Source organism: Protomyctophum parallelum (assembly GCF_964188405.1).
Source record: "Protomyctophum parallelum genome assembly, chromosome: 2".
Classification (NCBI taxonomy): Eukaryota; Metazoa; Chordata; class Actinopteri; order Myctophiformes; family Myctophidae; genus Protomyctophum; species Protomyctophum parallelum.
The window spans coordinates 26841625-26866086 of NC_139699.1; the positions used below are offsets into that span (position 1 = coordinate 26841625).

General features: G+C 44.8%; 1 protein-coding gene across 1 annotated transcript; it reads left to right on the forward strand.

Moving 5' to 3' along the window:
• On the forward strand, positions 1 to 18541 carry ap3s2 (adaptor related protein complex 3 subunit sigma 2). The gene is made up of 6 exons (XM_083759921.1): positions 1 to 198; positions 1752 to 1843; positions 2349 to 2460; positions 5100 to 5171; positions 11596 to 11703; positions 14011 to 18541. The coding sequence occupies exons 1-6, from the start codon at positions 130 to 132 to the stop codon at positions 14134 to 14136; spliced, it is 579 nt and encodes a 192-aa protein (XP_083616047.1). The 5' UTR covers positions 1 to 129; the 3' UTR covers positions 14137 to 18541.
• The last annotated feature ends 5921 nt before the right edge of the window (positions 18542 to 24462 follow it).

The following is a 24462-nucleotide window of genomic DNA, read 5'->3' on the forward strand; positions in this document are numbered from 1 at the left end:
CCTAAGAAGAAGCTCAACAAATACATCCGACAGCTGGTAGACAAGTCAACATTAGCACCAATGCTAACAGATTATTATCTGTTTATTTTTTAAATCACCATTTGAAAAGAATAACACCATCGTGTAAAAATGATTAAAGCCATTCTGATATTCAACAACCACGGGAAACCTCGGTTAATCCGATTCTATCAGTATTTTGTAAGTATTTATTTTTAGAGCTGTTTCTTCTAGCCCTATAGAACGGCATTTAATTGTTGTTTCATACAGTATGTACAGTATTTCATGTGAAATACTGTACTGTACGAAGTATAATTCAATTATCACAGGCATTCTAGGTCTATGTTTCTTCATAACCTAGAGAATGGGGAACTTGTATTTCCAGTAGCTTTGCTAATGTAAACTGTGATCAATTCACAACTACAGATGTACAGTATACGAAACATTTGTTCAAAGATTAATTATTATGAACGTCAATTATAAAGACGATTATGCTATTTCTGCACAAAATGACATCGTTGCTGACATTATTGTATTATGCCCGTGGATACAGAGTGAACTTAACAATGATAAATGAATATGATATTAATACCTTTTTATATAATCATCAACATGAATTATGTTTGTTATTTACAGCTAGATAGTGGGGCGAGAAGGAAAATGGGCGACCGTACCTGTTACCCATTGGTCCCTTAATTACGGCCGATCTGATATCACAAGAAATTTGAGAGGAAATATTTTGACTCTTTGCCACCAATAGCTGTTATATATCTGTGGCTGCATTCCCTATGCTACCAAAAATAGTCTGTCTGCCATTTGTCTTTAACAATAGTCTGTTGTACCTGCAATGTACTTACTTTTACTTTGCAATGATGTTACATACATATGAGTTGAGCTTTGTTACAGGAGAATATGTGAAAGAGAACTAGAGATTGAGAACATAGGCCTACAGGCAGAATAGACGCATTTGCAACACTAGATTTTTTAAAATACATGGTTGCAACAGCAGCCATTGACAGTCCATAGCCCCAGCATATGCATGCCAAACAGGAATAATGTCCTGTATTAATTACAACGTTAAACTCACCAACATTGCTGCACACCACAGAAAAAAAACAAAAATCCACCGGTCATGTTATGATAGCTTCTTTCTGTCAAGAGATTCTGTGCATGTGAAGTGTTCTAGTTTGATACATACGTAAACATGTTGCATCGTTGGCAAGGGTATAAGCTTTTTTTGAGTGGTGCAACCACTCCAAGGAACAGCAATGTCCGTGTTAACCTACTGTATGTGGCCATGAGCACCAATATGACTATGAGTACCAGTAGGGGCGCTGTTGTGCCAGAAACAGAGAGAGATATAGTATTAGTGCTGCACTGTTGCCTGCTAATGAGAGGAGGGGGGGGGGGGAGAGTTGCACCCCTCAGTTCACATGGGTGTGATTTTTAACAAATGGCAGCAAACTTTCAAGATTTTGCAGTCACTTTTGGGACAGCAGCAGCATTTTTACAAAAACTACAGTATACAAAAACAATGTCTCAGATTTAAAATGGGTTTAAAGATAGCTACTATGTTTATATGTGCAGTAGGTCTAGAGGTCTACTACAGAAAACACAATGTTTCCATTGGCTAACCTTCCTTTATCACAACAGTTCACAAATCGTGCTTCTGTGTTTGCAAATTGTTGTTGTAAATTATTGATTGCATTATTGTTCATTGTTGACGTTATCTCTGTCCGTTGGTCTCCTGTTAGGCAGAGGATCTACAGCAGCAGATCATCAGGGAGACGTTTCATCTGGTATCCAAGAGAGACGACAATGTCTGCAACTTCCTGGAGGGAGGAAGGTGAGCGCTGTGTGGAGCGTAGTATAGTGCACTGGTATCCAAACCTTTTCATGTCAACGACGCCCATATTGACACTACGGTAATTAGCCCGCAGACCCCCATTTAGAAAGATGTGTAGCAGTGATTGTCAACCCGTCTAATTTCATGGACCCCCAGTTTGACAGGTATTAGTCTACAGACCCCCGTTAAATGGCATTCCTATCTCTGGGAAATGCCATTAAAGAGTGTACAAATGGTACACTCTCAGAGTTACAGACCAATAAGGGTCCATTTGGTTACAAACTATCACTTAGCTGGGGACCCCCTGGAACTCCCTCAAGGACCCCTGGGGGTCCCCGGACCCCACTTCGGGAACCACTGTAGTAGTGCACTGTCTGGTTCTCAAACCTTTTCATGTCAACAACGCCCAAATTGACACAAGTAGACACACCACAGGCTCTAGAACGGATCTCACAAAAACAAACATTTTATGTGATTTTCACAGTTCTCATCCTTTTGCTTTCAGTCTCATCGGTGGATCGGACTACAAATTGATCTACCGGCACTATGCCACACTCTACTTTGTCTTCTGTGTGGACTCGTCAGAGAGCGAGCTAGGAATTCTAGACCTCATTCAGGTGAGCTGCCTGTGGTTACCCTGGAAATCATTTGTCTGTTGTTTTATATAGATATTGATATGTGTACTGGGCTCAGTGGGCTGTATGTATTGTTTACTAGGGACGTATGTCGGTATAGTCCAAGATATCGCCTTGTTTATGTTTGGTGTCTCTGTCTGCAAATAAGATGACATTTACATGGACTAAAGTTGACAGTTGCCAGTTTGCCACAACTGATTTCAGTTTGGATTCCATATATGTCAGCATGTCTTCTATATAAGCATGCTATGCACCATTCGTTTTAAGATGAAAGAGTATCTTAAGTGGTCAATCTACATATTGTGCCAATTGTTTATGAAACACAACGCATAGGAAAACACATTCTTTAACCCATTTAGACTGGGAACCCCTATATGTATTGCATAACTAATACCTTTCAATCCGAGAACCCCTTTTGTGGTGTTATTTTTTGTCATTCTTTGTTTTGACAGTTTTTCAGAAATCTTAGGTCAGGATTTAGAAAGTCTCAGGTCTAAATTGGTTTCAAATTAGTCTAAGTGAGTTTAAAAGCCCTGGCTGCTAGCAGTCCCTACACAGGCAGTGCTGCTCCTTAGATCCATCTGAAAATGAGAAGGTCAATGGGTCTGCAAAATCAGTAGGCCTCATCCTGCAATAAGTTTTTGCCTGTTAGATTTTGAGATAACTTGTGTGCAAGAGTTTTGCCAAAGGCTGGCACTAGAGGAAGGGCCACATGGTCACAATATCAATGGGGTTCATCCTTGATGTTGGTACACATATTCATGAAAATATTTGCAGTTTGATATTTTAGCCAGACAGTGGTGCTAGAGCGCAGGCCATTGGGTCACCAAAATATATGGGCCTTGGTGCCATAGTCCAATCAATCAAGATCTTATAACCTTCTAGATCTAATGTTCTCCTTCCATTCGATTTGAGATTATTTGCCAGTGGAAAGGAAATTTTAATTCTGTTTCTGAACAGATTATTTTAGTTCGGACCAAAGTAATGGCTACAACTACAAGCGTGGCTACTGGCTAATAAGTATTCATCAGAGATTGTTGTTTATATCACTGACTTACTGCATGATCTAAAGACCAATGTGAGATCTTTCAGATCCTCTGACAAAGGCCTTCTGACCATACCCGCGACCAGACTCAAGACTTTGCAGTGGTTGCTCTGACACTGTGGAAACTTAAGCTCTAGTCTCTTGGCTGGCTTTAAAAAAATGCTGAGTCAGTTGACTCATTTGTTTCGTTAGCATTTTCTCTTGTGAAGTCTTGACCTGACTCACTTGTGCAGGTCAATGTTTTGGCTTTATTTCTTGATGTGTTATTGCTCTTATGTGCCTTGTTTACTTTGAACCCATTTAGACCTGAGGCCGATTCTAAAAACGACTTCTAAATCCAACAGTTTTCTGAAAAACGTATGTTGCTATAATCAGTGATTCTCAAACTTTAAGGCCCCCCATAAATTATATGTATTTGGCCGTGGACCCCCATCTCAACATTTTGTACTCTCTTCTTTCTTTTGAGATATTCTGTGTTTACATCGTCATAGAACAAAATATTATGTGGCTCAAAGACACTGTTCTAGAGCAACTCCGGGCAGTTAATGACACCAACACTATCAATAACCCTTGAACTCACCCGAGCTGCTGATATGTCAGTTATATGGAAGCGGATAATCAGTCTAATCTCACACACCTCGTAGTAATGTGTGCAAGGTTTACCATTACATCAGGGGTCTTCAACAGGGAGGGGGGGCCGTCAAATATTTGTGCGTGATAGGGACTTTTATTTTATTTTATTGTTACATTAACCACTTGAGACCTCATATCCCTGGCTATTTTCAGCAAAGCGGTTTGGTGTACAGTACCAAGCCAAAGGTCTATGTCTAAGTTTACATTTAGGTTTTGAGTTATGTTAGAAAACATTTAACATCAATCCAATATGTAGTGGGTGTCCCTGCTTCATCTCTCTCTCATCTAAGAGGTCCTTGGCCTGACAAACGTTGAATTGATTGCATGATTTGCATCATTTCAAGGATGAACTAGCTTTTAGGCCATGTATTTCCAGAACCGTTACTTTTCAGGAAATGGAAAACTGAACTTGAAAAATATCAAAATGTTGAAGTACTGTAAAACACTGTTGTTGATGGGATTTTTTCATTGGTCGACCTGGTGTCCCTATTTTGGGCATGTCATTCATGAATCATTATAGGTGACATTTGTTTGTACAACAAATTTAAAATAGGTAGGGCCCCGGTCGCTATTTTTACACAGAATTGATATGTATGTAAAAAACATAAAAAGATACAGGGTTGGTCACTAGTAACTACCATCATAAATGTAGCTATTTTGTAATTAAATTATCATTTCCATTTTGAAAATGTTCATCACAATGCTTTTTGAGCTTGTAAGTGGATATTTCCACTATTAATGTTTTTTAAAGTTGTTAAATATATGTTGTTTTTTAAAGTTGTTAAATATATATTATATATAATATCTGCCCTGTACAATCGTCATGTAAAATGTCATAATCGTGTAATGGGTGTACTTCCACCAGAGTGAAGCCAAAGGTAAATTTCCATTGTGTATAGCGCATGTCTGATGACGTGTACCGTATGTCCTTATTCTCTTCCAGGTGTTTGTGGAAACTCTGGATAAATGCTTTGAAAATGTCTGCGAGTTGGACCTAATCTTCCATATGGATAAGGTGAGAGGAAATTGATGTTTGGTGTTTTTATGGGATACCTGTCATGAGCTCAGCCTCAAACTAAGCCTTGAGAGGTAAATTGTGTCCTAGCCGTCCGTATGAAGGCTACAGTATACGTCCACGACGTCAGATAGGGGTCAAATGTCCCTTTTAAACTTTGACAATATGAAATGGAAGCATCCTATTGTTGCTGTCAGGAAGAAACCTCTTATCTCCATATTGTTTTTGGTATAAAGTGTAATGCAAAAGATCCACAAGCTTGAAACGTGGCGCAAAGCAACGCTTGTAGATCTGCTACTTTTGAATTTGAATCCTGAAAAGTAACAGTTTTTTGTTGTTTCCACCCGACAGAGACGATATTAGTGTCATGCTTCCACATCCCCATCTCTCTACAAAACTGACCTAGATGTGTGGTTGGAAGGGGATGAATTAGACATACTATGTGTGTGTGCACGCACACACGCACACACACACACAGTCACACACACACCATCTTGATTCAATTTCCCTGGCAGGAAATTGTTCTCACATGGAGCAATTCAAGCAAGGAGGATTAGAGAGAGGAGAGCAGTGTGGAAGTTAACACACTGACATTCAGAGAGAGGAGAGCAGTGTGGAAGTTAACACACTGACATTCAGAGAGAGGAGAGCAGTGTGGAAGTTAACACACTGACATTCAGAGAGAGGAGAGCAGTGTGGAAGTTAACACACTGACATTCAGAGAGAGGAGAGCAGTGTGGAAGTTAACACACTGACATTCAGAGAGAGGAGAGCAGTGTGAAAGTTAACACACTGACATTCAGAGAGAGGAGAGATACCCTGTTGGTCCAACATTTTGTATATCAGCTAATCTTCAAGGAAGATACTGTTGGCCACTGTCCAGTACAACACTGCCCAGTCTTCCACTGGCCACTGGGAGCTGCCCAGTACAGTCCCAGTCTTCCACTGGCCACTGGGAGCTGCCCAGTACAGTCACAGTCAGTCCACTGTTGGGCACTGATCAGCTCCACTGGAGGAACTGGCGGTTCCAGTGCCTTATGCAAGGAGACTAGTAGTGACTAAAATGCATTTTCTGTTTGCTAAGGAGATGGGAAGACCCCTGTTACTGAACACATACTCTATAACAATGATTGATATAGAGCTCTTGTTAAGTATGAAAGTCTAGGTGAACCCAATTGCAGACTCAAACACAGAGGCACGTTCAAAGTTCAAAAACATAAAGATTTATTTCCAGCCCAGAGTACAACAAAAAGCAAAAGCAGGCAAAAGGTCCAAACAAAGTAAATGCAAACTTTCCGTAGGCGTAGGCTGGTAGTGATGTGGCAAGGTCCAAGGCACAGGTTCTGGAGCAGAGAAACACAGCAGGTTACTAAAGGATCTGACAAACACTGAAGTGCAGAGTAGAGCTTAATTAGGGCTCCACCAGATTACTGGAAGGGCTGCAGCTGAGGAGCCGCACCCCTGTCTACAGTCTCCCAATCACAACAGGATTAGGAAGATGTAGAAGGCACTGGCATGTGAGCCAATGTAACAGTACCCCCTCCTCTACGGGCGCCACCTGGCGCACGACCAGGCTTGTCAGGGTGCTGGGCATAGAAGTCCCTGATAAGAGTCCGGTCCAGAATTTGACGCCGGGGAATCCAGGAGCGCTCCTCAGGCCCATACCCCTCCCAGTCTACCAGGTACTGCCAGCCCCGACCACGGCGGCGAACATCCAAAAGGCGCCGGACAGTGTAGGCAGGATGGTCATCAATGAGACGGGGGGGAGGAGGAGCTGCTGCAGGAGGAGACAGGGGACTGGAGCTGACAGGTTTTAACAGGGAAACATGGAACGTGGGGTGGACCTTGAGAGATGCTGGCAGTTTCAAACGAACAGCAGAGGAGTTAATGACACGCTCTATTTCAAAAGGACCAATGTAACGGGGTGAAAGTTTCTTAGAGGTAACCTTTAATGGCAGATCCCTTGTCGAGAGCCACACCTTTTGGCCCGGGGCGTAGACCGGGGCAGGAACCCGACGGCGATTGGCCTGAGTCTGGGCTCGGGCGGAGGCACGAAGAAGGGCAGTCCGGGCCTTCTTCCAGGTACGACGACAACGACGTAGATGAACTTGGACAGAGGGAACCGCAACCTCAACCTCCTGAGCTGGGAACAAGGGGGGTTGATAACCAAAAGCACATTCAAAAGGCGACAACCCTGACGAGGCGTTGGTTAGGGTGTTATGGGCATACTCCACCCAGGGCAGCTGTTCACTCCAGGAGGTTGGATGGACGGACACAGTGCAGCGGAGAGCCGTCTCCATCTCCTGGTTGGCCCTTTCTGTCTGGCCATTAGACTGAGGGTGATATCCAGAAGATAAACTGACATTAACACCAAGAGCAGAACAAAATGATTTCCATACCTGGGACGTGAACTGGCTGCCTCTGTCAGAAACTATGTCCACAGGAATACCATGCAGACGGAACACATGGTATGTCATCAGGTCTGCAGTCTCCTTAGCGGTCGGAAGCTTAGGGATAGGAACGAAGTGAGCCATCTTAGAGAATCGATCAATAATAGTTAATATGACAGTGTTACCATTAGACATGGGAAGGCCAGTGACGAAGTCCAGGGCAACATGTGACCAGGGGCGACTAGGTATGGGTAGGGGTTGTAGCAGCCCAGACGGGGGTCTGGTGGTGGTCTTGTTCCGGGCGCAGATGGAGCACGCAGAAACAAACTCTCTGACATCCCTCCCAACAGCGGGCCACCAGAATCGTCTGCGCAGGAAGCTGAGGGTCCGGTTAATACCTGGATGGCATGTGAGGTGAGTAGAGTGAGCCCACTGAAGAACATCTGAACGAACTGCATCAGGTACATACAAGGTCCGCCCTGGACTGGTGCGTGGGTCAGGCTGGTTCTGCTGAGCTTGGCGAACACGGGACTCGATCTCCCAGGAGACCATGGCAATGATGCAGGTGGATGGCATGATGGGGTCAGGCTCAGAACTGCGGCCGTCAGCTGAAAATTGTCTAGAGAGAGCATCAGGCTTGGTGTTCTTAGAACCTGGTCGGTAAGTGAGTGTGAAGTCAAACCTTCCAAAGAACAAGGCCCACCTGGCTTGCCTTGAATTCAGACGCTTGGCAGTCTGGATGTATGACAGGTTCTTATGGTCGGTCCATACTATGAAGGGGTGTTTGGAACCCTCCAACCAATGACGCCATTCCTCTAGAGCTAGCAATACTGCAAGGAGTTCTCGGTTGCCAACATCATAATTCCTCTCTGTAGGGGAGAGTTTGTGGGAGAGGAAAGCACAGGGGTGTAGCTTGTGATCAACAGAAGAACGTTGGGACAAAACTGCACCTACCCCGACGTCAGAAGCATCCACCTCCACGACAAACTGAAGTTCAGGATCCGGTTCCATGAGGACTGGAGCTGAGGTGAAGCGATGCTTGAGCTCACCGAAGGCTGTCTCCGCCTCAGTAGTCCACCGGAACCGAGAGGAGGTGGAGGTGAGGGCTGTGAGGGGTGCTGCTAGCCGACTGTAGTTTCGAATGAACTTCCTATAGAAATTCGCAAATCCCAGAAAACGCTGCAATTGTTTCAAGTTAGCAGGTGTCGGCCACTCAGCGACTGCTCTAACCTTGGCAGGATCCATCAGCAGCCGCCCCTGGGAAACAACGTAGCCCAGGAAAGAAACAGTGGAAGCGTGAAACTCACACTTTTCTGCCTTGACAAAAAGTTTGTTCTCCCACAGCCTCTGGAGGACCTGACGAACATGTTGCTGGTGAGCTTCTGGGTCCTTGGAAAAAATCAAAATATCATCCAAAAAGACAAAAACAAACCGACCAATTACATCTCGTAACATATCATTGACAAGACTTTGGAAAACTGCAGGAGCATTAGTAAGTCCAAACGGCATGACTAAGTATTCAAAGTGCCCCAGTGGAGTATTGAAAGCAGTCTTCCACTCGTCCCCCTCCCTGATGCGAACAAGATGGTAGGCATTCCTCAGGTCAAGCTTGGTGAATATAGTGGCTCCGTGGAGAGAGGAAAAGGCTGAGTCAATGAGTGGCAAGGGATATTTGTTCTTAATAGTTATGGCATTTAACCCCCGATAGTCTATGCACGGCCGCAATGAGCCATCCTTTTTCCCCACAAAAAAGAAACCAGCACCCACCGGAGAGGATGATGGCCTAATAATGCCAGCAGCGAGGGAGTCCTGGATATACCCCTCCATAGAGGCATACTCAGGGCGAGAAACGTTGTATAACCTGCTGCTGGGTAGAGGGGCTCCTTCCCGGAGGTTGATAGCGCAGTCATAAGGCCGGTGCGGCGGCAGAGACAAGGCATGGTGCTTGCTGAACACAGGGGCTAGGTCATGATACACAGGGGGTACTGACGACAAATCTGGGGGTTCTGGGGCAGGGTGAGGGGTAGACAGAGCAGGGACAAGAGCAGAACGTAAACAATTAGCATGACAGAAAGTACTCCATGAAGTTACCTTTCCTGTGGTCCAATCAATCTGCGGGTTGTGCAGCCTCAACCACGGGTGGCCAAGAACCAGAGGGGAGCCAGGACAGTCCATAACATGGAAGCTGATCTTCTCCTGATGATTGCCAGAGAGACACAGGTGGACCGGCACGGTTCTCTCAGTGACCTCGGCGAGGAGTTGACCATTGAGGGCGTTGGCCTTAAGAGGCGAGTCGAGAGGTACTGTGTGCAACCCTAGCTGCATAACGACCCCGCGGTCCAAAAAACTTTCATCTGCACCTGAGTCCACGAGAGCTGACAGGGGTAGAGACTGGTCCTGCCACACAAGGGTGCCATCAAGCTGTGGTCTGGGGACTGGAAGGCTGGTGACTCGGCTCAGCAGTATATCCCCGACTACTGCTGAGCCCTCCCTTTTGCTGGACACAGGGGACAGGAAGAGACAAAGTGGCCAGCCTGGCCACAGTATAGGCAGCTATCAGTGTTCCGTCGTCGCTGCTTCTCCTCAGAAGAAAGCCGGGCCCGGCCGAGCTGCATGGGTTCAGGTGCTGGAAGAGACTGGGCAGAAGAGGACTGGGGCTGAGCAGTAGGCAAGGCAACAGGCATAACTGAAAATGTCTCTCTACCTGTCTTCTCTCGCCGGCGCTCACGGCGACGGTTGTCGATGCGGATCGCCAAAGAGATGAGCTCCTCGAGTGTCCTAGGCTCGTCTCTGGACACCAGCTCATCCTTGATGGCTTCGGAGAGTGCGTTCTGGAACGCACTGTGTAGAGCCTCGTCGTTCCAACCACTTTCTGCAGCAAGGGTGCGAAACTCTATAGCCATCTCTGCGACACTTCGTGAGCCTTGATGGAGGGACAGGAGCCGTTTAGCCGCATCTCTACCTTGGACTGGGTGGTCAAAGTTTCTCCTCATCTCCTCTGTAAACCTGCCGTACGTGGAGCAGGCGATCGATTGACTCTCCCATACAGCCGTGGCCCAGGTGAGTGCCGATCCGCGGAGGCAAGCAATCAGGTATGAGATCTTGGCACGATCAGATGCGTAGGTGTGGGGCTGCTGTTCGAACACCAGTGAACACTGCAGGAGGAAAGATCTGCACTCCCCCAGGTGGCCGTCATAACGGTCGGGGGCTGGAACCGACGGTTCACGGTATGATAGAGGAGCGGAGGCAGCTGCAGGAGCGGGGACAGTAGGTGGCGCTGTAGCAGCTTGAGCGGTTCCCAAAGCTGCAATCTGGGCTTGAAGATCCCCAAGAATCTTGGAAATATTAGTAGACTGGTCCATGAGGGTTCTCACTGCTTGGTCATGCTGATCAAGGAGAGTGCTCTGAGCTGCAAGCACCTCATTTAAACGTGCAGAGTCTGCTGGGTTCATGTTACTGGTCAGATCCTACTGTTAAGTATGAAAGTCTAGGTGAACCCAATTGCAGACTCAAACACAGAGGCACGTTCAAAGTTCAAAAACATAAAGATTTATTTCCAGCCCAGAGTACAACAAAAAGCAAAAGCAGGCAAAAGGTCCAAACAAAGTAAATGCAAACTTTCCGTAGGCGTAGGCTGGTAGTGATGTGGCAAGGTCCAAGGCACAGGTTCTGGAGCAGAGAAACACAGCAGGTTACTAAAGGATCTGACAAACACTGAAGTGCAGAGTAGAGCTTAATTAGGGCTCCACCAGATTACTGGAAGGGCTGCAGCTGAGGAGCCGCACCCCTGTCTACAGTCTCCCAATCACAACAGGATTAGGAAGATGTAGAAGGCACTGGCATGTGAGCCAATGTAACAGCTCTTTAACACTTAATTTAACCAAAATGTATAACTTAGCCATATTTAAATCTTGTTCTTCTATCCATGATCATGCCAGAATGTCTTGCAGCCTACACTCTGGTTTGTGATTACAGGAGTCGGTATGTGTGTATGTATCATACTATGTACTGTAACTGTACTGTATTGCTGTCAGGTCCATTACATCCTCCAGGAGGTGGTGATGGGTGGGATGGTTCTGGAGACCAACATGAATGAGATCGTGGCCCAGGTGGAGCTGCAGAACCGCATGGAGAAGTCTGAGGTAGGACTCCACTGACAATGCCACACTTGGAGCGTCATACGTTTTTCTAAACTAAAATAACAAGGCCTTTAAAACAAAGAACCACACTGACTAGAGCAGTGGTTCCCAAACTGGTGCGAGCACCCCTTGTGGTGCGCGAGCGCCTTCTAGGGGGTGTGCGACATGAAAAGGCTAATGGTGCTATGGTTTTATTTAAAATATATTATATTAACATTTTATGACAATATTTGGCAAGTATATGCCGAATATAGCCTATGCTGCATATATATGCCATATTAAGGTTCATATATGTGCATATATGTGGATAAATAGGAAATATATGTGTCTATATAGCTTATGCAATTTGTATTTCCATGTGGGGGGGTGCGTCAGCTAGGTCGTAACGGGGTGAATGGCAAAAAAGTTTTGGGAACTGCTGGACTAGAGGATCGGCTGTGGAGTGGAGACACCAAAATCAGTAGTGTTTAAATCCTCCTATCCGGCTACTATATTTTCACATATCAAGTTTATTTTGGGCTGAGAGTTTGGCAGGCCAGATTGGCTGGTAGTTTACTAGTTTGACATCCCCTATTCTAGAGGAGGTTCATCCTCCAGATTGCATGCATTTACACAGACATTGTTTTCATGATATCGTTGCTGTCGGACAGAAACCTCTCCATATATAAATTATTTATGCTTTTTTACCCCTACTTTGTCATACTACTGTACACTGTCATACAAAGTAACACAAATAGTTGATCTGCGACGTGTTTTGAGCTTGTAGATCTGTTATTTTTGCAAAAGAAAAAAGAAAATTTTGAATCCTGAAAAGTAATAGTTTTGGAAATATGAGGTTTGGACCCACATCTCCATCCTAAAAAATAAAAATAAAAAAGCAAACGGGGCATGAGAACTTGAGAAGCATAAAAGCAAACCATAAAAGCCACAACAAACTGTCCTAAAAATAAGTATAGCATTGGCTGCCATATCATGTTTACAACTTTACACCAAAGGCTTGATTATTGCAACCACATTCTCACTCAATGCCGACTCAGTGGATGAGGTGATAAATAAATGAGACATCATTCTGGCTTTTCTATGTGAGGAGCCTCTGACTGCACAGCACAATGCAGTAAGAACTAAGAACTTAACACGTGATTCCCGGGGGGCACGGTTGCATAGTCGGCAGCGCTGTCACCTCGCATCTAGAAGATCCCGGGTTTGTTTTCCGCTGGGGATGCTGTGGGCACTGGGGGCGTGTTCTCTCCCCGTGTCCCCTAGGCCTAGGGTAGGTCAGGGTTTCCTGCACAATGTTGTTGGCATGGCGCTGCGCCATGCTTGAAAAAAATTGCGCCATGCCAAGCTTCCAAAAAAAAAAAAAAAAAAAGGGGGGATAGTGAATCATAGTGTGTGTGATATGAAATGTCCAGTATCTCCCCAGTGCCTCCCCCAGTGCCACCCCAGTGTCTGCCCAGTGGCTGCCCAGTTTCCGCCAAGTGCCTCCCCAGTGGCTCCCCAGTGTCCCCCTGAGTGCCTCCCCACTGCCTCCCCAATGTCTCCCCAGTGGCTGCAGTTTCTCCCCAGTGCCTCCCCAGTGTCTGCCCAGTGCCTCCCCAGTCTCCCCAGTGCCTTCCCAATGCCTCCCCAGTGCCTCCCCAGTGTCTGCCCAGTGCCTCCCCAGTCTCCCCAGTGCCTCCCCAGTCTCCCCAGTGCCTCCCCAGTGTCTTCCCAATGCCTCCCCAGTGCCCCCCCAGTGTCCCCCCAGTGTCCCCCCAGTGCCTCCCCATGTCTCCCCAGTGCCTCCCCAGTGTCTTCCCAGTGCCTCCCCAGTGCCTGCCCAGTGTCCCCCCCAGTGCCTCCCCATGTCTCCCCAGTGCCTCCCCAGTGTCTCCCCAGTGCCTGCCCAGTGTCCCCCCAGTGCCTCCCCAGTGTCTCCCCAGTGCCCCTGCAGTGCCTCTCCAGTGTCCCCCAGTGTCCCCCCCAGTGTCTCCAATAGCAATACAAGAGCAATAATACAAATTAATCTTAATTTATTAATCAAATTAATTCATTAATCAAATGCCAAGGCCTTTTCCTGCAGGAAACACTGTAGGTAACCTCATAAAAAATATGCAGTAATCCTCCTGTTACTGTTTATAAACTGCCTCCCCCTGATCAGCCGAGGTGCCTGATGAAGGGGAAAGGAACTGGTTGGAATAACGTTCCTTCCACGCGCTACGTCCTACTGGGGGGGATACTTTACAGGGAAAATGAAGAAAAGTGTGAAGAGGTCAGGTATGTTATGATGTGCGTTTTTATTTAATTTTTTCTCCTCTCCTGCGTCTTCAGGGCGGCCTGTCTGCAGCCCCAGCGAGGGCCGTCTCCGCTGTGAAGAACATGAACCTTCCAGAGATGCCTCGTAACATCAACTTAGGAGACCTCAATATCAAAATGACCAGCCTCTCCCCTTTCTGACCAGTGGGGGGGGGTCCATGTCTGGGGCCAACTGGGGCGCATACAGGGGGGAAATTAGAGCGGGAGGATCTTGCTGTATATTAGTGCTGGAAGGCTGAAATTCTACTGAGATTATGTTCTGTCCTCAAATACAGACAGCAGTAACGACATCGGTTTTGTTGAACTGCTATTCTCATGATGTCACTTAGACTAGAGCACCTTTACAGTGTTTCAATTGGATAAGTCCCTGGAAGCAAACATGAATAAATAAATAATATATAGCTTATATCGAATCAAAATGAACCAGGAGACAGTCTAAACTCTCTTGGTTTCACTCCTCTTGTTGTCGTTACTGCTCTCTGTCTTTGCGGGACAATGACAACCAGGCAGAGAGACCAGCCCAGGTGTGCCATTATAAATAGGTCCAGTTTAATGATTTTAAGTTTGTTTTGTGTATGAATACTTTTGAACCACAACAGCTTACTTCTCTCAGCCATGCATTCATTCCGTCCCATATGCTGACATGTTTGTTTGTTTTTGTATTCCTATGGGAGATGAGCTGTGTGTATGTCAATTTTGAGTTCTGCTGTATGAAAGTTACAGGATTACTCCAGTTTTGGGATTTGCACAATGTTGTAAAGGTTTTTGCTGTAGCAGCATAACACAAGAGTAATAATAATCATGTGTATTCCTTTTATTTTGACGATGTGTTTGCATTTTCCGTTAGCACTTCTGTAGTGTTGGTGTTTGGTTATTTATTGCGGTCCATCATTAATCGATGATGACTTCATATATCTCTGAGGTTGTATAGAGCATAGCAGTGGTGGCCATTTTGTTTACCAGTGCTGGTTCCACAGATCGAAAGCCCATTCATTCAGTGCATGGAGAATTCTAAAAAATATTTCTATTCATTATTTTGAGCATGGAACCAAAGGCTCCTGGGTAATCATGATTCATGACCATAACTGTCACACCCCTGTCTGAGGCTAGGGTTGTATGAACAAACGGATGGCAAGGCACGCAGTTTGGCAGAAGTTTAACACGATTTATTAACCCAAGTGACAATACAAGTGACAACAACAAAAAAGACCAAACGTCTGCAAAATATAAATAAAAAGGTATATTCAAAACAAAGTACTGCATATCATATATAACACCATAAATCAAACCAATCATTTCCAAATAAGTCATTATCATATGATATAAGCATTCTAAGTATTTATAAATCCGGCCTTTTCAAATGTAAATTAAATAATTATAATCTATATATATACTATATATATATCACAATACACATCACAATAATAGATCTATGTAAACCATGGCATCAAACAATAACATCACCTCCTCAGAGACAGCAGACAGACTGACTGCCTGGGATATTCAGTCTCTGAGCTTTATACCCCCCATGGCCCCTCCCACTAGACTGGACCAACTGAATAGGGGTCAACATGATCCACAACATGTCAACTCTGCTTGGTTTGGCACAAAACACATTCCTATATATATATATTCACATTCACAGTTCAGTTGAGCTTGTAGCTCTTCTATTTGAAAGTCTTTAGTTTTCCCAAAAGTCCTTTTCTCCTCCGATGTCCCTCTGTGACAGGCAATCCTCCCCCTCCCTAGAAGGGGAGTTGGTTTGGCCCAAATTGTGTTCAGCTCCTTAAAGTGACAGGAATCTAATGAGCAGTGTGTGTGTGTGATCAGTTTGCTGCTTCTTAGTAGTCTTTGCATATCCTAACAGTGCGCGCTTACTGAAAGGCATGTACACTAGCAGCAAACAGTGACAGGGTGGGGTCACACTGTCACATTACCTCCCTCCTCTCCAGCAACTGTAAGCTCAGGAAGACGAGACAGGTAGTCAGCTAGCAGATTCGATTTTCCAGCTCTGTGTGAGTTATTGAAGCAATAAGGCTGTAGCACCAAATACCATCTTGTGACACGGGAGTTTTTATCCTTCATTGAATTGATCCAGCTCAATGCCCGATGGTCAGTTTCCAGATCAAAGGTCCTTCCAAGAAGATAATAGCGAAGGCTGTCCAGTGCCCACTTGATGGCAAGGCATTCCTTTTCAATGGCTGAATACCTTGTTTCTCTGGGCTGCAGTTTATGGCTCAAATAGAGTAGTGGCTGTTCCTCATCCTCCTTTCCTTGTGCTAGGACGGCTCCAAGGCCCACACCTGAGGCATCGACTTGAACGAGAAATCTCTGGTTAAAGTCAGGACTTTGCAAGACAGGGGAAGAGCACAAAAGAGCCTTGAGGTTTGTGAAAGCAATTTCACACTCGTCTGTCCATTTCACTGGATTAGGGGAGTTTTTGGTAGTCAGATTGACAAGAGGGGCGGTGACGGTAGAGAAGTGGGGGACAAAGCGTCTGTACCACCCAGAAAGTCCCAAGAAAGACCGGACCTGCTTCTTTGTCCGTGGTCTAGGACTGTCTCTGATAGCCTTCACTTTGTCCACCTGAGGACGTATTTGCCCATTGCCAAGATGGTATCCGAGGTAGCTCCCTTTTGGCCCACTCACATTTCTGGGTGTTAAGCGCGAGTCCAGCAGAATGGATCTGGTGCAGGACCTGACGCACGTGAGAGATGGTCTTCCCAGGAAGTGCTAAAGACCACCACGTCATCAAGATAGGCAGCACAAAACTGGGCACATCCCTGAAGGGCTCGGTCCATTAACCGCTGAAATGTGGCAGGGGCTCCGTGGAGTCCAAACGGCATAACGGTGTAGTGATAGACCCTTTGGACCACGAAAGGCAGTGTACTCCCTTGATTCCTTCTCCAAAGGTACTTGCCAATATCCCTTACATAGGTCAAGGGTGGTGATGAACATGGCTTTGCCAAGCTTCTCAAGAAGTTCATCAATTCGTGGCATAGGATAAGCATCGAATTTTTAAACTGCATTTACTTTGCGTAGGTCATTACAGAGTCTTATAGTGTTGTCCTTTTTAGGAACAAGAACAATGGGATTACACCACTCACTGTTTGAGGGTTCGATCACTCCTAGGTCCAGCATAGTTTGAATCTCATTGTTGAGGGGCTCCACCATTCGTTCAGGCACTCTGTAAGGGCTTTGGCGAATAGGTGTAGAGTTCTTTAATTGGATGACATGCTCGATTAAGGGCGTTTTCCCTGGCTTTCCACTGAACAGTTCTGGGAACTCTTCACACACCTGCATGAATTCAGGGGCAGACTGTGCGGACAAGTGACTCACGTCAGGTTGCTGTGCAGTTGTGAGCATGGACAGATCAGTCTCCTCCATGGAATCCTCCATTTCCACTTCCCGTGCCAGCATTACCTTTTCCACTCGTAACTCCTTTTCTCCAGAGCAAGCGCTGATGCCACTGTCTTCGGTGTCGACGTCAGCCCTCTTCTGCTCCGATTCCATCTTTCCGGCATACTCCAGAACCTCCCCAAACATCTCGTCTATCAGCTCCGCTGTGTTGGCCTCGTCCCGTCTGATGAGCTAGACTCTCTCCTGGGCTCAGAGAAAGTGTTCATCTCAGACAGGGTTGAGTCTTTGATTAGCTGAGGCTCCAAGATGAAGGAGACGCTCTTTGGGATTCCTCGTTTATGTGACTGATTATTTTCATGTGCCAGTGGTTCAACTATGGCAACCTGCTCTCTTTCTAGTGCCGGTGATATTACTGCCCCTGACTCCACACACTTTTCCGTTAGTGGGACTTCCATGGAAATATGAGTGAATTCATCCTCTGAATTCTGAGCCTCCATCACGGTCTCTACATCTGCGCCATTACTACCAAGCTCGATATCTTCTGGGTCATCTTTGCCCTGTCCGTCTTTCACAGCCTGAACTTCATCTGCTATTGAATTCCCCCTCTTCGGGGGAGTTGTCCCAAAGGACAACTCCATGTCTTCTTGTTTTATATCACATGTCTGGGTCTCTGTGGATGAATTTGCTTTGTCCATGTTGATTATATCCACATTCATCACCTCCACTTCCACTGCATCAGGAGTTAACATCTGCACTTCTTTATGATTCACAGTGTTTACCGGGTCTCTTTCTGGGGTAGGTTTCAGAACCTGGACCACAACCCAGTAACCTCTGTGGGCGAGTTGCACTCCTCTCGTCCTTTAGTACATGCAGCATCTTCATGCTCAGCGATGAACAACTCTACCTCCCTGTACACACAACCTTGAGGGTATCTCCACGTCCTCGCTTCATCATCCGTTGGTGGTTCGGTCTCCTCTCCATATGAACGTTCATCAAACTTATCATTTGCTTCAATTGAGACGGAGTCTTTCTCTGCAGTTACTTTGAATGCCTCTTTGGTCCTCTGTTCATCAATTGCAGGTGACCCCGACGCACTCCGTTCTTCACTGGTAGCCATCTCTGAGGCACTCTGTTCTTCACTGGTAGCCACCTCTGAGGCACTCTGTTCTTCACTGGTAGCCACCTCTGAGGCACTCTGTTCTTCACTGGTAGCCACCTCTGAGGCACAAAACACATTCCTATATATATATATATTCACATTCACAGTTCAGTTGAGCTTGTAGCTCTTCTATTTGAAAGTCTTTAGTTTTCCCAAAAGTCCTTTTCTCCTCCGATGTCCCTCTGTGACAGGCAATCCTCCCCCTCCCTAGAAGGGGAGTTGGTTTGGCCCAAATTGTGTTCAGCTCCTTAAAGTGACAGGAATCTAATGAGCAGTGTGTGTGTGTGTGTGATCAGTTTGCTGCTTCTTAGTAGTCTTTGCATATCCTAACAGTGCGCACTTACTGAAAGGCATGTACACTAGCAGCAAACAGTGACAGGGTGGGGTCACACTGTCACAATAACGCATTTTATTCTGTGTCAAAAGATATTTGAAAATGGAAAAGCAATGTTAAAAGTTTTAAATTTGCCTTTTTTGCTGCCACTTCTGTGCTCTATAAGGGTTTTCAGAGCCTGTTGCCCTCATGCCACCTCATGTGGCTGACACTGTAGATAGATCTATTCACACCTTTCCACATGAGGGCCAGGTGTGTGGACAGACAGTCCTTGTGCATGCATTATCGTCTGAATTTCTCTATATTATAGGCTACTGCCTACAATTGTGTTCTCTTAAGAGCAATACCACTTTGGTAGAGATTTGGGTTGTGTAGTTACCTTGCCATGAAGTAACTAAAGGTGGACAAGAAATACAAAATAATCGTTCCATTGATTAGAAATCATGGATAATTCAAAATATACTGTAGATGGATAACATTTTTGTAATTTCTTAATAAATATTTGATGTTTTTCAGAAAACTTCAGGATTTAGCAGGCGTTTTTAGAATCGGCCTCAGTCCTAAATGGGTTTTTAAATAAAAATGTCAACTTGAAGATCCGGATCCCCAGATCCAGTTTTCCTCCTAATAAAAATAGCTTAATCAACAGGAGTGAACATTTTTATTAAACAATAAACGGTGCTGGGTTTTCTGATGTTAATTCTATATTGTCTGAATCAACTTTGGGGAACTGTTTCACTGTACAATGTAAGTCGATGAGGAGCATTTTTTGATTGATCAATTTCTAATCAATCAAGCAATTATTTTATATTTTCCATCTTGGAGTTACATCGTGGCAAGGTACCTACACAACCCAAACCTCTACCAAAGTAGTATATTGCTTGTAGGGTAGTGTAGGGTTAAAACCATTGATTATTTTCTTAGCGATTATTTTCCTATTTCATCCCACGTGGGGATTTCAGTTTCCAGCTTCACCCAGCTGAGTGCTGCCTGCAGAGGAGCATGTCTTATTCAGGGACACTTTGACACAGATTAAACCAAAGGAATGCATCTCGATAAGTTGTTAATGGAAAAATAGAATAATCGCTAATAAGATAACTGATAGTTGCAGCCCAAAATTTGATTATTTAAAAATATGTGTGCTTTGAAATCAAAATGCATTATGACCACATATGTAATAAAACAAATTGTAGCACAAATCCCTGTGTGATCAACTCAACTGAAAGTCCAGAACTAATACAGTTCATTCGGATTATGAGGGAAATGCTCCTATAAAAACCATTACATTTTCCTTTTCTCCCAGAATCGATTTTTTGAGTTGTCTCTGAAACCTACGTTATTTCCACTCAATCTGTTTTAACGTTACCTCCCTTCAGGGCCGGATTAACACCTCTGAGGGCCCCTGGGCACTGAAGCTCGAAGGGCCCCCCTTCATGCGCACCCACATCTTTTGCTGTTTTGTAGCCGTTTTGGGCCAGTTTTATGACGTTATATTGGCCTATTTCTGGTCGCCTACCCCACCCAGAGTGACAGCCAATCTAGCGCATTGTTGCTGCTTTAGACACAATTGCACTTTTCAGCTGCCCTTCTCACCAACAATAAAACACTAATCTTTTTAGACACCATTTATTTCATTCGGATTAGCAGGGAAATTATCTGTGGAACTAAAATAATTAAAAAAAAACATGCCCAAAGTGCCCATATGGTAGATCCGGCCCTGCCTCCCTTTGTCTCTGGGAGGATTCCTTAGAATTTAAAAATTCATCCCGACAAGTTTCCTGTCATACAGTAGGCTTCATTGTCCTTATACTGTGGGGGTTGTTCTCTCTTCAACTCGTATTTAAGTATAGAGAAATCTGCCCGTTTAATATTACTATGTTCTTTGTAGACAATTCAATTTCAATTCAAAGGAGCTTCATTGGTAGACCTATGAGAAAACATTTGTTTACATTGCCAATGCAGGTGTCACAACATAATTTGTATTATAGCCAAGATCGAGACCATGTCCCTGTCTAGCATTTTTCAATTTCTTTCAAAAATAGCAGATGTACAAGCTTGCAGCACATGAACTTAGAGGGACACTTCACCCTTTTTGCAACCAAATATATGTTAATGACGTTTAGAAGATTTAGAACAATTTCCTCTCACTTCCATTCATATTATCGGATCTGGCAGAGTGTTTGGTGGATATTTAGTCTCCATACATGGGGATATTCAACTAGGACATTGAGCTATAATATAGCTCATCCCATAACCCAACGTGCTAGTCGGATATGTCATATTATGACATACAGTATCTGACTAGCACGTTGGGTTATGGGATATCTTTAGTATGACAATTATTTTCTTAATGATTTTACAATAAAGCATACAAAATACACATGACTTACACAAAAGACAAGACAAGAAAAAACACAACTAGCAGTCAAAAACCAAACAATGCACAACACCCCTACACATTCTGTTGTTGACAATAGTGATTATATCATCTGTAATGTATTGCCAATTACAAATTGTTAATGCAACCATCCTTTAATATACAAATAAAAGTAGTCCCATATTTCATGGAACTTTCCTTTGACATTGTTCCTCCTGGCAATTGAGTTTTCGAAAGATTCGTGTAGGAGCCAAAGAATGCTTAGCTACAGTATTTTGTCACTTGGTTGGTGATGGGTGTGGGCACCGCATTGACGTTCCGTTATTGGTGGGAGCGTCTGTGGGTGGCCCTTGGTAGTCAACAAATATGCGTGTCTGAACCAGCTCGCCCCTAAGGCTGTTTGAACTTGGAGGCAGGGTGAGCTGGGAGGATACACTTTGTTGACCGCACATATACTTTGTTAGCTTGATTCATTCACGTTTTGTTTGCTCACTGTTTGATTGTTATTTATTAGATTCTTTGCACATATTTATTGCATATATATATATTTATTTATTGTATTGTAATATTTTGTGCACTGAGCTATATAAACGTTTTAAACTTTGAGCTTGATTGGATATGAATCATTTTATCATTGTTTTATTGCGCGTCATTACAGTTTGTTTTAGCTCCCAGGTTTAGCCTGCCGGCATGAGTAATTTATTGGTAAATTATTATCAGCCACAACATTGTCAACAAAGCGGTATCTTGTTGGTGTTGGTGTCGGGAAGTTGGCGTTTAGCCTACCTGGTTTCCCACGACGCTTAGACAACGGAACGTGCATTGGTGCGCACCACGGCAGTATATGTTGTATTCCTCTATAGTTTGTTTAATCCATTCGTATATCGAGTCCACTCGACGGCACGTTACACGCTCGCATAGCGGCTTAGCCCAAACAGCTGTTGCACACACACACGCACACACACATTCTATTGTTCCCCTATAGGTGAAGCGGCTTTAGCCTATAGCTCCGGTTTTAGGCTATTGTTTATTGTTTTTCCTGTGTATGAACGGGTCGGCCCGCTTTATAATACCCGCTGACCGGGTGGCCCGGGAGTGCCGTCTCTTAATTGAGATATATAGGCACATAAATACCCATCGTTACATGCTGAAGACATAGGGTCTGCATTGATAGTTTAAATTTATCAGGAAGTTTAGAGGGGAGCAATAGCTTTCTTTTAATGACTACATTTACATTCACACACGTGCATACTATTTAGGGCTGTCACTGTGCAACGTGTATATGCTGACTTTTGAGTTGGATGAAGGATTTTGTACTTTGATTCATTTAACGCAAATTCGAAATGGAATTAAATTCATCTAGGCCAGGTTCTAATGCCAGTACAAGTGAACCGAAAAGGCAATCAAAGCTCACTGCCAAAGCATTATTACACAAAATGGAACAACTTCAAAAGGAACGAAAAGCTAAGGTTAATAAAATTGATGGTCTTGTAAAAGCAATTACTGACCTTATGCAAAACACTGACAATGCAAAAACAGTTCAATTTAATCTTCACACTGTATCTGCATTGTACGATGAAGCGAGCTATCTGCATGATTCTGTCATCCCATTACTTCCTCTGGAAGAACAAGAGAGACAAAATACTTGGTTTTCGAACATACACAGACGTAAAGTGGTTTTCATTGAAAATGCAAATAAATGGCTCTCAGACATTAATGGCCCACTTCAAAGTGCAGCTCAGTTACAGGAAGTTAGTCAGTCACACACACCTCATGTTGTACCATTGAATGAAGTAAATAACGATGATGTTATTTGTGTTGCAGAAGGCGATGAGGATGAGGTGGTAGCCTCAGTCGTTGATGACATTGACCCTGATGATAGTATTTCAAATGTTGCAGTTGAAGCATCAAGGGAAAAGAGCATTGCAGGTAGTAAGTGTAGGTCCACTAGTACCACCGCCTCAACTACTGCATCTGCACGTGTAGTGGCAGAAGCAGACTTGGCAGCTCTTCTCGTTCGCCTGAATATGCTCCAGGAGAAACAGGATCTGGAAGAGCAAGAGGCGCAGGTCAGAGAGCAAGAGGCGCAGGTCAGAGAGCAAGCCATGCAGCTCAAAAGAAAGAAAGAGCAGCTAGAGTTGGAGACTGAGATAGCAGCATCTGCGGCTAAAATAAGTGTCTTGAAGGTTTCTGGCAGCTCTCGAGTGTCTGGTGCTGCAGCCAGTAGGGCAGATGGGATGAATTCTTACATTGAGAAAAGGAAAGAAAGGTTTCCGTTGTTGGATGTTGATGCTGAGACCTTTGTGCCTGTGTCAGGGAGGCATCCATCTCATCATGCTTCAATACGTGAACCGCAGTCACGTTCCCATTTGCTTGACGCTAGGCCTAAGCAGCCAGTATCGCGTCCACCTTTATTGGATTCTCGACCTAATGTGAAGAACATGGGGCTACAGTCTCACGCTGCAGTATACCAGCCTCAGCCAAGGCCAGAGACGGTTAGGGTGCAACAAAGTGGAGGGTATAACCCTCAAGTACATCCCCAGCTGCAGCTGCAGTCACACCATTCTGCACCTTTATCGCAAGGCAGCGCCAATCATGGTCAGCTGATCTCTGTTTTGGAGAAACAAAACGAGATAACCTCTTTGCTGGCTGAACAGCAGTCGTTGTTCTTTCTCCCGCGCCGTGACATTCAAGCCTTTGACGGTGATCCTTTGGAATACCAAACATTTATGAGAGCCTTTGAGCATTGCATTGAGGAGAAGACTCGCAGCGCCAAGGATTGTTTGTACTTTCTCGAGCAGTATACCAAAGGGAAGCCCAGAGACATGGTTCGGAGCTGTCATCATATGTCTTCCGAAAATGGCTATGCCAAGGCCAAATCCTTATTACAAGAACACTTTGGCAACTCATTGAAGATCACCTCGGCATACATGGACAAGGTCTTCTTGTGGCCAGCGCTAAAGTCTGAGGACGTGAACACGCTTCAATCTTACAGCTTCTTGCTGCGGTCCTGCTTCAATGCTCTGGGAGAGTTTGAATCCACATATGAGCTGGATGTTCCTGCTAACATGCAGACTGTTATCAGGAAGTTACCCTATAAGCTAAGGGATAAGTGGAGAGATGTCGCTTGCAGTTTGCAGGAGACGAACCACCGCAGAGCCACCTTTCGCGACATCGTTGAATTCATCGAATGGCAGGTGAAGATTGCAAGCGACCCCCTGTTTGGAGACTTACAGG